Here is a 12,942-nt window from a genome sequence, read left to right on the forward strand (position 1 = left end):
AAAGTTACACAGAATGTGCACATGAACACACTCACCAACTTCCCCCATCACTCTTAAACCTTCCTGGTAGTTTGGGCCGCCCCGTCGGACAAATATCGTAACCTCATGCTCTTTCAGAGGGTTCTGGTAATCTTTGATTGCCCTGACGATACCCTAATGCATGCAAAAAAAGTTACTCAACACAAAGCACATAACTATCAAATATAAAAGCTTAGTTTGAATGCCTAGATGATCCAACCTTGAATGTTGCCGCCACATTAGTGAAGTTGGCAATGCTGCCTCCAATGATCAGGACTTTACCTACACAAAAAAAAAAGAAAAAGAAAAAAGAAGAATGAACACTGTTTGATAGACAGACGCAACTTGCCATTTCAAACATGTGCACATGCTGGTGGACATACCATCGGGGTGTTTCTCGCGGGTCATGAGGGACAGGATGGTTTTGGCATAGTCGTAGGTCTGCTGCTCACTTGGAGCCCCTGAATACTCGCCGTAATTGGCTAATTCAATGACTCCACCCAGATCACAGATTGTGTCACTATAAGTAAGAAAAATTCATTATGTTAAAGTGTGGACTAGTATACAGAAAGACTTGCTAGTCAGTTGCAGGTGGTATTAGAGGGAGGGACATTCTCAATCTAGAGAATATTGATTGGATAAATATCTGTGTAGTGCAAGAAGAGTCATAGTTTTCTTTTGGTCCATTTTCTAAGAAGAGAAAGATTGTACATTTTAAATGTATATAATCTGTAGGCCCTTAAAATGTAAGTGGATGGTGATCAGACCTTTGAAGCTCCAAAAGTCACAGACAGACTCCAGCAGTTAAATTAATGTAATCTAAAGCGACACGATCGCTTTTGGTGTGAAAAAGATCAGTATTTAAGTACTTTTTACCAAGAAATCATCACTTCCGGTCAGCAGCGGTATATGCGTTACGTAATCACATTGGCAAGTGAAACACGTGAGAACTGACGCATGTGGGACACACATGGAAGAGTAGCGCTGCTTACAACAGAGTAGGAGGAATGCTGTATAATAGCTTTGTTGGTTTTGGTTTAGATCTGTATTTGTATCTGTTTGTTTACTCACAATGGTGCATTTGTGTGCTTATCCTGGATGTCTCAAATGAGAGAAAAACGTGCAATTACGTCCGTAACATGCCAAAACGAATACGTCATACGAGAGACCACTTGGACTCCACACATGACGTGAACGTGCATACTGCTGCTGACCTGAAGAGATGATTTATATTTAAAAAAGTACTTAAATATTGATATTTTTCGCATCAAAAGTGATCGTGTCACTTTAGAAGACATTAATTTAACCGCAGGAGCATATGGATGACGTTTATGCTAACTGTCTGTGATTTTTGGAGCTTCAAAAAGGTCTGATCGCCATCCACTTGCATCTTAAGAACATACTGAGCTGAGACATTTTTCTTCAAATGTGTTCTGCTGAAGAAAGAAAGTCATACACATCTGGGATGGCATTAGGGTGAGTAAATGATGAGAGAATTTTCATTTTTGGGTGAACTTTCCCTTTAAGAGCACACAAGCATATAGACAGACTCATATCTAATCAACATAGACTCCAGTTTTGATTTCATGGGGTCTTGAACCTAAATGGTTATGGTACAACTGTGACTTACCACTGGAATCAACATTACTGATAAACAGAGCAAGGCAAATAATGCAGTAAATTGTCTCTGGTTACACATGTAACCTCGGTTCCCTGAGATGAAGGGAACGAGACATTGCTCTAAGCACTATGGGGAGTCCTTCTTAGACAAACTTGTTGAAACCCTTATTCAATCATGCCAATCCTGTGATTGGCAATGGTGTCTGAGCCCGCCCCTTCGGGCGCGCAGTTGGCCAATATAAGCAGATGCTCAGTCACCGCTTCTTCAGAATTTTCTGACTGAGGGACAAGAGTCACTCGTATTATGAAACTCTGAAGTAATAGTGCGGCCAGCTTTCGTAATGTCTCGTACTGAGGTTACATCTGTCAACCGGAGACGTTCCCTTTCGATTCAGTTTACTCGACATTACTGTAAGCACTATGGGGAACAATATCCTATCATGCAGCATTACGTGACATTACACTCCCAGGAGTTATAACACTAAATTGATAATACTCATAAGGAGCCACAGGCCAATGACTTATAAGTCATATTAAAGTGTATATGAATAGTCCCACATGGCAGATGTCAGATGGAAACTAATGTATTCTGGGATCTATATGAACTATATAGATATACACAGTATGAATTATTAACCCTCTCACAACAAGGTTGGGAAAGTAGGTTTTATTTCTTATGGGAGTGCTTATGACTTAAAAAGAAGCAGTTCAACAGCATATAATTAGGTGGCTGTGTTGATTATTGTCGGTAGCCCACCCGTAATAAGGGCTTACATGCTTGAAAGAAGAAGTGCTCGATACAGAGAGGACTTGTGAGGAGATGGACGCCACGTCCAGGTTATAAAACCCTCACGAACGTGTTTTGTGAGGACCATCCTGCTGCCAAACATATGTCCTGTAAGGACACACCATTTGTACATGCCCATGAATGCGCTTTGATGCCAATAGGGCAATTCGTGCCCTGTGATTCCTAAGCGAGGGTGAACGCATCAACAATCAAGCGAGAGAGACTTTGTTTGTAGACGGACATTCCTTTTGTACATCCTCCATAACTAATAAAGAGCTGATCCGATAGCCTAAACTGACGGGTGCACTCGACATATGTTATGCCCGGTGAGGGCATTGCATACATATGCATAGATTGCTCTTCATCTGAATTAAATGGTGGGGGAAAGAAGGTTTGCAAACAAACAACCTGAGCCCTGAAGGGCATTGATAAAACCTTAGGCACGTAGCCTTTTCTAGGTTTAATGGTGGCTTTTGAAAGATCTGGACCAAACTCCAGGCATGAGCTGTCAGTCAACAGCGCCTGCATGTCATCCACCCATTTAAATGAGGCCAAAGCCAACAGGAGTGCAGTCTTTAAGGAAAGCACTCACAGCTCAACAGATTCCAGTGGCTTGAACGGGGAGTTTGTCAGTGCCCTCAGCACCAGATTCAAGTCCCAAGTCAGCACTATAGCAGGGCAAGGGGGGAACAAACACCTCGCTCCCCTAAGGAACTATGACTAGATTATGTTTGCCTATCGAAGAGCCAGCCTCCAGGCCGTGGTATTCTGAGATAGTCGCTACATAAACCTTCAGCGTTGACGGGGTAAGACCAGTGTCCAGCCGCTCTTGAAGGAATGTCAAAATCTCAACTATGGGGCAATTCACTGGGTCTTTACCATGTAAACAGCACCAATTTGCAAACACGCGCCATTTAAGTGCATAGAGGCATCTCATGGATGGTGCTCTAGCTTGTAAAATGGTATTCATCACCGACTGAGCCAATTCTGGCTCATCTAATGTGCTCTGTTTAGGGGCCACACATGTAGGTTCCACAGCTCTGGCTGGGGATGCCAAATCGTGCCTTGTGCTAGAGAGAGAAGGTCTCTCCTCAGGACTATTTCCCATGGAGGGCCATCTAGTATTTCTATCATCTCCAGAAACCAGGACTGATTGGGCCATTTCGGCGCAATTAACAGAACTGTTTCCATGTCCTCCCGGACTTTGCTGATGGCAGAATGAGGGAATACATACTTGAGTTTTGCCGACCATTTGTGAGCCAGCTTGGGACATGGAGTACCAGAGGGGACATTGGCCTTTCTCCGCGGAGGCAATTAGGTTGACTTCCGCTTTGCCAAATATTTTCCAAATCCTCATTACTGTCTGAGGATGAAGTCTCCATTCCCCTGGTAATACTCCCAGACATGACAACAGATCCATTCCAAAATTCAGACGGCTGGGACATGTGTCGCATGCAATGAGGAGATGACACCCGCTCCATTGGAGGCGAATCAGAACGTGGTGATACAATATGTCGGAATGAAAAGCTCTCAAAGCTAGAAAGACAGCCAGTAGTTCTAGGCAGTTGATGTGCCACGCCCGTTTCGCACCAGTCCAGGTGCCAAAAGTCGAGCGACCATCGCACACCGTGCCCCAACCTGTGTTGGATGCATCTGTGGTCACCACTTTTCTTCTGAAAATTTGACCCAGCATAACACCCTGTTGGTACAAGGCCGGCGCTGTCCATGGCGTTAGAGCAACCAGACAACGGCGAGTCACCACGATGTGCCCAAGGCTCCAGGTGCAATGTGGAACATGTCGCTTGAACCAGTACTGGAGAGGTCTCATGTGTAACAGACCTAAAGGTATGACGGCGGATGCTGCCGCCATAAAACCCAGTATTTTCTTATTTTATTATAAATGACTTCAGTGGCAATGTTTTCCCCAGTTTGAACTGAGACAGACACCGAAGAATGGTCTGTACACGCTCATTCGTGAGGTGCACTCACACGTTCACGGAGTCAAGACAAACCCCTAAAAAGGATTGCTGGCTGGGGAAGAGCTGCCAAATGTAATGAGGCCATGCTCCAATAGAGGGCTGGAGCTCATCATGCGCATATTGCACAAGTGAGGACGTTAGATCGGAAGTTCGGGGGGCTCGCAGGGCTTGCACCGGCATGAGATCCTCCTCTAATTCTTCCAGCTCAACCTTACTGCCCCGACGTGCCTCCTCATATGGTCCCTCGGGACTTAACACAAAAGAAGCGGGTGGGAGGGCAACTGGTGAGCATGTCTGTGATGCAGACGAAAGTTGTTGCTGACTTAGAGGATCTTGCTGTAATATGTCGATCGATTACGCGCGAGGCGAGGAGCAAAGGAAAGCTTTCTTGGAAGAATCACAGCATTTTCTTGTTCCCAGATTTTGCAAATTCGACAAGAGAGAAACGTGATCGTTTCAAGGAATGCAAGAAAATCTTACATCAATGGAAAATCGCTTTTGCTCTGATGTTTCCTGCCAAATTGAGAATAGATACTAAGGATGGCCGCAAAATATTTACATGCCCACAACAAGCATTGTCTTTCATAGAGTCAATGGGGTGAGTAAACCATTTGATGACTTTCATATGATCCCCGAGTGAGCTGTCTCGCTGTACATACACTTGGCTGTCTGAGGAAGCTGGGCACCATTTTTGTTTCTTTTTGTGTTGGTTTCGCCTAGTGGCTGGAGTATGTTTTGTGGAATAACAATCCTTCAAGAAACTTTTGCATCGACGAAGGGTCGCTTTTACACTGAAGTTCCCGGCCAAATTGAGAATAGATACTAAAGATGGCCGCAAAATATTTACGTACCCACAACAAGCGATGTCTTTCATAAAATCAATGGACTGAGGAAGTCATGGTGTGTTTCTCACATGCCTCCAAGTGAGCTTGTCTCGCTGTACATACACTTGACCGTCCGAGGAAGCTGGGTGCCTTTTTTGTTTCTTTTTGTGTTGGTTCCGCCTAGCGGCTGGAGTTTGTTTTGTGGAATAACACTCCTTCGGGACAGTTGTGGATGAATCTTCTCATTCTTTGTGCTTATGCCTCCTATTGGATGGAGTTTGTTTCGTGGAGTATTTTTTGCAGGACATTGGAATGATTAGGTCATCTCCTGCACTCATGAAACAGCTGGCTCACTGAACTTTCGTTTGACTGTTTGAGGAAACTGAACAGCTTTATTTTTTCGTGCTGGTTCCACTAGCTGCTGGAATTTGTTTTGTGGAGGAACACACCTTCGAGACAGTTTTGTGAATGAATCTATATGTTCTGTGTGTTTATTCTGCCTGTTGGCTGGAGTTTGTTTTAAAGATTATCTTTTGTTGTATAATTCTGTCTCGCAATCCGACGGCAAAGTTGTCGCAGGGACTCTCGTAGGCATACATGGACTGTTTGAGTTTAGAGGGATGGACGCCAGTTGGCGCTGTTGTGCGCGGGGTTAATGCGCACATTTTTCTTTTTTCTGTTTGTTTGGTTCGGGGGTAATTTCTGGGTTTGATTGTTGCACTAATGGGGAATGTGGTCTTCATAATTTTATTTTTGACACAATATAAGATATGGGGTGGGCATGTTTTCTTTAGTGCTGGCTCAAATAAGAGCAGGGGGTCATAACATTGATAAATAAGCATCTACATTTCAAATGTCTCAAACAGATTAAAGATAAATTAGGAAGAGTCATTATTGTTTTCGCAGAAATTCAGGGGCAAAAGTTGATTTTGGCTAATATTTACGCACCTAATGCTGAAGATCAGGGCTTTTTTACAGATCTTGAAGGGATGTTGCAAGCCGCTGGCACCCCTCATGATATAATATTGGGAAGAGACTTTAATCTATTGATGGATTCAGTCCTTGATCATAGTGAAGCAAAAGTGTGTAAGCCCCCTAGAGCAACACTGACGCTTCACAGGATGTGTAAAATCTTGATCTTACAGATATTTGGAGACTTTTGAACTCATCTGGTAGGGACTATTCATTTTTTTCATTTTATTCTATAATATATATTTTTTTATTTATATCTAAGTCCCTCATTTCATCTGTTGTGGATTGCTCAATTGGAAACATCTTAGTTTCAGATCACGTCCTGGTGAGTTTAGAGGTGTTGCCACATATGGAGAAAAAGAAATCATATAGTTGGCACTTTAATGTATCCCTTTTGCAAAATCCTGATTTCCAACAAATGTTAAAGGATGAAATCAATGTTTATATGGAGACCAACTGGTCCTCAGTATCCTCTGTGGGGAGGCACTTAAGGCGGTACTTAGGGGTCGGGTCATACAGAATGCCTTGTTCATCAAAAAATCCAAAACATGAGAACTCGTGGAGTTGGAAGGGAATATTAAAAGTACAGAGACAGGACTGAAGTGCCGAATATCATCTGATGGCCTCAGAGAATTGACCTGATTGAAATACAGATATAATACTATTACAGAAGGTGGAGTTTTGTTTATTTAGGGCAAAACAGTCATATTACGAGTCGGGGGACAAAGCAGGGAAGCTTTCGGCTAGATATATAAAGCAGAGAGAATCTTTTTCTACCATTTCCTCAGTGAAATATTTACCTTGGCCATTGATATTAATAATGCTTTTAAAGAATTCTATCTTGATCTTTATAGTTCCACATCTTCATCTATTGATGAAGATTTTAGAAACTTTGTGGAACCATTAGATCTCCCTAAACTGAAGACTGAGCAAAAAAATTATCTTGATTCTGATTTAACCTTGGAGGAGCTTGACGAGGTAATTAAGGCCCTGCCTACAGGCAAGGCTCCGGGGCCAGATGGTTTTGCCGCTGAATTTGGTTTCGCCTGATCCAGCTAGAAAGAAAAATTATGTCAAAAATTCTGGCTAACCGATTAAGTAAAGTTATGACATCTCTTATACATATAGATCAGGTGGGGTTTATTCGGGGCCATAGTTCTTCTGATAACATTAGGCGTTTCATCAATATCATGTGGTCAGTGGCGAATGATCAGACTCCGGTCGCTGCATCTCACTTGACACTGAAAAGGCGTTTGATATGGTAGAATGGGATTATCTTTTTAAGATTTTGGAAAGGTACGGGTTCGGGAATACTTTTACTGAATGGATTATGTTACTTTATCCACACCTGGTAGCGGCAGTACAAACAAATGGATTAATTTCAGATTATTTTACTCTGGATAGGGGCACCCGGCAGGGTTGTTCTTTTTCCCCATTATTGTTCTGTCTTGCACTGGAACCATTAGCAGCTGCAATGAGAAGGATGATTTTCCAGCGGGAGGTGTGGCGCATAAGCTTTTGCTTTACGCAGATGATATTTTATTATTTGTCTCCGACCCTACTAGATCTATGCCTTGTCTCCACAGGATTATTAGTTCCTTCTCTAAAGTCTCAGGTTACAGAGTCAATTGGTCTAAATCCGAAGCATTGGCTCTGACAGCGTACTGCCCAGTAACGGATTTTCAGCTGGGCACCTTCCAGTGGCCCAAACAGGGCTTTAAGTATTTGGGCATTTTATTCCCAGCTAATTTGTGTGATTTAGTTAGAGTTAATTTCAACCCTTTAATAAAAAGGTTTTCGAATGATGTGAGTAGGTGGGCTTCATTACATTTATCTATGATTGGGAAGGTTAATGTTATTAAAATAAATTGTATTCCAAAATTCAACTACCTGCTACAATCTCTCCCTGTAGATGTCCCCCTCTCTTATTTCAAGCAATTTGATAGCATAGAGAAGTCCTTTATTTGGAACAGTAAACGTCCCAGATTACATTTCAACAAGTAACATAGGTCGATTGACAAAGGTGGGCTAGGCCTACCCAAGATTTTGTTTTATTATTATGCATTCGGTCTCAGACCTCTGGGTCATTGGTCGCTTCCACATGAGAGAGCCCCTCCCTCCTTTCGTATTGAACAAGAAGTTCTTGCCAGTATTTCGCAATTGCAAAACCATTCTATCAAACTAACCGGAGAAATTAAGTCACACCCTGTTATCTCGCATTTGCATGTGGTTTGGACAAAAGTGTCCAGTGTGTTTAATTCTGACATTTATTTAAATGTTGCCTCAAGCATATGGCTGAACCCTAAATTACATATTAATAAGTCCCCTTTCTGTTGGTCTGAGTAGAAGCAGCAGATACTTTGGAGAGGTGATTACTGCTTTTGGAAAAGGCAATGAAGCATCAGTGTATTACTCCCTGTTAATTCAGAGTATGGTGGACAGAGCTTCAACTTCTTATAAGAGATTATGGGAGAAAGATTTGGACTTGGTATTGGAGAAAGGATTTTGGACTAGGATTCTAAAAAATGTCAAGTCTGCATCTAGAGATGCAAGACTTCGCCTTATGCAATTTAAGATTTTACATAGATTTTATTGGACCCCCTCTAGATTATACAGGCTTGGTCTTAAAGACACACCCACGTGCCGGCGATGCCAATCAGAAGTTGGAGACACAACTCATGTCTTTTGGGAGTGTGTTAAGATTCAAGATTTTTGGTTGAGGGTTCAGTGTTATTTGTGTGACATTTTGGGCACTCAGGTTTTACTTTGCCCCAGACTTTGTATTTTGGGTGATGGGGCGGTCATAAATTTGGGGGACAAATATATAAAATATTGGGTTCTGACTTGTGTTATGATTGGCAGACAAAATAATTTAAGGGGTTGGAAGTCAGACGGAGCACCATCATTTCCGTAGCGGTGTGCGGAGATGGGAAGGGTGGCAGCTTTTGAAGAAGGGGTATCTAGAGGATTGGGAAATTTGGACTTGTTTGTGGGAAAGTGGGGCAAATATCTGGCATTTTTGGAGGGGTCTCAGTGAGGGACAGTGGAGAGAGAGGTGTAGTTGTTATGTGTGTGATTATTATATTTTATTTATTTCTTTTCTTTTTTTCTTTCTTATTTTTTGTTTTGTTTTTGTGTGTCTATAATCATGTGGGACCACTGGGGTGTTCTTGTGGGTGGGGTTGGGGATTGGGAGGGGGTTAAGTATTGATTTTGTTTGTATATGTTTTGCTTTTATTTGTTTAATATATGAAATCAATAAAAAAATGTAATCACACAAAAACGATACAGTAACTCCAGCCGGAGCACTGTGGGAAGCAGGTAGAAGTTTCGCTGAAGCGAAGAACCCGTTCATCGAGAGCGTCTTCGACGGCGATGTGGAGAACTCTTCACCAGAACACATAGGGGAGTGGAGAGCCTCTCGGTGCAAGCTGAGCACAGGCAACGAGTCGTCCTGTTCGTGTCTTGCTGAGAAGTTCCGTCCGCTGTAAGTGTATATCGAAGGCGAAGCAGAAGGGTTCCAAGATGAAGACGAAGTTTGTAGTCTTGAAGGAAGAAAATTCTGAAGAAATGGTGACTGAGCGCCTGCTTATATAGACCAACTGCGTGCCCGAAAGGGGCAGGGCTCAGACACCATTGCCAATCAAAGGATTGGCGTGACTGAATAAGGGTTTCAACAAGGTCGTCTAAGAAGGACTCCCCATAGTGCTTACAGCAATGTTGAGTGAACTGAATCAAAAGGGAACTAGAATCAGTTTTAATTGCATTTATGGTTTGTTTGTGTGCATCAGAGAGAAAAACAATTTGGTTTTGTGATCCTTTGCCCTACTCTCTGAGGAAAGCACACAATGACACACACACACATACACAAAAACTAATTAGTCTCCAAGGTGTCTCTCTCTCTTGCTCCATCTCCTCCCTACATCTACAGAGCAGGAAAGATGCAGAAGTGAATGATAACCCTCCAGATAATATATATCAGGCATGGATGGGTAATGTGATTTTGCCATCACAGTAAAGAGACATGCTGTCTGGCTCACACAGGTATCTACTCCATCTCAGAGTCGTTGGATGACAACAGTTCTGCACATTACCTCTATCTGTCTCTTACAATAATTTTCCTATTCCAAGCTACTCTAATATTTAGGAGCTATATTGCATGAGTCTCTCAGAATATCATTTATTCTTGATGTTAGCAGTCCAAACTGAGTTTATTAAGGTCATTTGCAATCTAGAGACACTCCGGAAGAACTTTGATTGGTACCTGTACACGACAGAAGCTCCGCCCCCTGCCACCATAGTCCAGATCCGTCCACGTGGGTTCAGAAGAGTGAGTTTGAGGCTGGCACCACTTTTAGCATCTAAATCTGCAATGTATGCCTCCTAAAGGAACATTTAAAAAAAATATTTATGTTAGGCTTTGTAAGTGTATGGTATGCACACAATTTGCTAATCTTTTTACTTTGAAACCTTTTTACTTTTGAAAAATTATTTCCCAATAGTTCTCAAAATACAATAGCTACTGAAGTTATTGTTACTACATTAAAATAATACAAAATAATTTTTGGATCTCTTTCAAATAGTGCAAGTTTTCAGAATATTTGTCTTTTTAATTCATTCCTTTTTTGAAGACTGGTGGTCAATACAAAGTCAGTTTTATTATAGCAAACCTCCCTTTATACTGTAGGTTTAATATTTTAGAGGAAAATATGAATAACATTGTTATTTTTTGCAAGGGTTTGATGTAGCTAGATAAGCACCCAAAAATGTCAAAAGGAAGAATTCGGTTTACTGTGCATAATTTTTCAAGGCACCGTTAATGAAAACGCCAAATGCCAAGTGGAAGAAACCTTAAGAGTGTGTTTGCCAAATATTTAATTAAAGGGAAAATTTACACAAAAAAATCCTGTCTTATACTCAACTTCATGATGTTCCAGAAAAAAAACAAAAAAAGGAGATGGGGACTGGGGCTGTGAAGCTCCAAAAAAGGACAAAAAGTACCATAAAATAGTTCATATAAAAGTAGTCCCCATCTACTTTTGTTGAATGGAAAAGAGCAGCTTGGACATTCAGCTAAATAACTTGTATTTCACAGAAAATGACAATAAAATGGGTTTGGAACAACATGACAGTGAGCAAATGATGACAATTTATTTTTGGGTGAACTATCACTTTAAGCCAACAAGTTTCCCTGTCAAAACCATCTGGATAAACAACCAATTAGAAAAGAACAACAGAAGAACAGCTAAATCTGTTGTTTATGTATAAACTAACTCTGATTTTATTCAAGCTAAACCAGTCTGTAAAGATATAAAAATGAATCTAGTGTGTGTGTGTGTGAGGAACCAATTAAACTAGTTGGAGCACTATAAATATTGCCAACATGTGTGACTATTTCAGGAAGTCTAAAAAAAACCACAATGAGTAAGAGAAGGAGATGCATCACTCTCTGCCTTAACGGACTCATCACTGTAATACAGTTCAAAGTCACTAAACACGTACACCATGATGTCATAAATGATTAATGAAGGACTGCCTCCAATTAATTATTAAATCATATTCTTTTCAAGAGAAAGTGAAAGTAAGCAAAAACAGCAGAATCAGAGTGGTACAATCTTTCCCTGAGTCATCATCGAAAAGAGAGAAGAGAAAGTGACAAAGTCTGGCTTTCCTTTCTTTTCCTCTTCAGAAAGAATGATTGGATGGCATCTTTTATTGAAAATGTGAAATAGTAAACAGATGCCTCAAAATGTTTCCGGACACTGAAGTCACGCTTAAGTATAATGTCTTTCCGTTACACAACAAGATATTTATAAAATATATATTTAAATATAGCACAAACACACTTTAAGCAAAACACTAAAAAGATCTCTGTTAAGAGTATCTGTAAAATTAGTTAGTTCTGACAAAAGGTACATCATTTTATTGCATATGTATAAATATTAAAGCGTGGCTTAAGAGTCTGAAAGTGTCCAAATAGTTTTTAGTGCCTTTGTATGCATCTGCATGTCGTGGATAGTCTATTGATCATGTGCTCTTTACCTCAGGATAGGCCTCTCTACCAAAGGGAGGGGGAAAATCCACATCACCCCATTTGGCCTTACACAAGTAATCAGCTGTAGCATCGATTTTAGCTGCCATGTCCAACACATACACTCCATCCTTTGTGACCACTGACAAAGAGAAAGAGAGTGTTCAATCATACAACAGAATATTCTTTATGTTTCCATTTCCATTGATTGTACAGAGGTACAAGAGTTTTTTTGTGCTATAATGGAATATTCAGTACAGCAAAAGCACTGCATTTCCTCAATATAACATGAATATACGGCAAGGATACTGCATGTTCACACTGGGGTGACTTAGCAACTGGTACGTGTACTGTGTGTGTGTGTGTGTGTGTGTATATACAGAGAAAAACATAAGAAAGCTCGGTTCACAACACAGCAACAGATGCTGCAGGGTACACAGGGATTCTTAATTAGTGCCTCATAGTCGCCATCAAACAGCATTCATGTTAATTAATTAGAAATCTATCACTTTAATGTCTCCTCAAAAACATTCTATGATGTTTATTTCACATCAGGTTGGATCAGAGTAAGACTATTAAACACCCCATGAAATCGCTCGACGAGTGCAGTCTTTGTTCTTTAGGCAGATTTATAATCTGTGTCGAACCTATGCCATAGCTCCTGGTAGTGATCAACACGGTGCATTGTATTTATCGTTCTGCATTGGTGTG

The 12,942-nt window shown here is 41.1% G+C and overlaps 1 protein-coding gene across 1 annotated transcript in view; it reads right to left on the reverse strand.

Moving 5' to 3' along the window:
• Nucleotides 1-12,942, reverse strand: part of LOC127450487 (ATP-citrate synthase) — a 32,617-nt gene that overhangs the window by 8,635 nt on the left and 11,040 nt on the right. Inside the window, exons 7-11 of the mRNA XM_051714638.1 lie at nt 12,243-12,373; nt 10,465-10,583; nt 402-538; nt 239-300; nt 36-153 (exon numbers count right to left, since the gene is read on the reverse strand). Coding sequence (XP_051570598.1) covers nt 36-153; nt 239-300; nt 402-538; nt 10,465-10,583; nt 12,243-12,373 — 567 coding nt within the window. The remainder of the gene's footprint in view (nt 1-35; nt 154-238; nt 301-401; nt 539-10,464; nt 10,584-12,242; nt 12,374-12,942) is intronic.

This window comes from Myxocyprinus asiaticus, chromosome 13 (assembly GCF_019703515.2).
Source record: "Myxocyprinus asiaticus isolate MX2 ecotype Aquarium Trade chromosome 13, UBuf_Myxa_2, whole genome shotgun sequence".
Taxonomy (NCBI): domain Eukaryota; kingdom Metazoa; phylum Chordata; class Actinopteri; order Cypriniformes; family Catostomidae; genus Myxocyprinus; species Myxocyprinus asiaticus.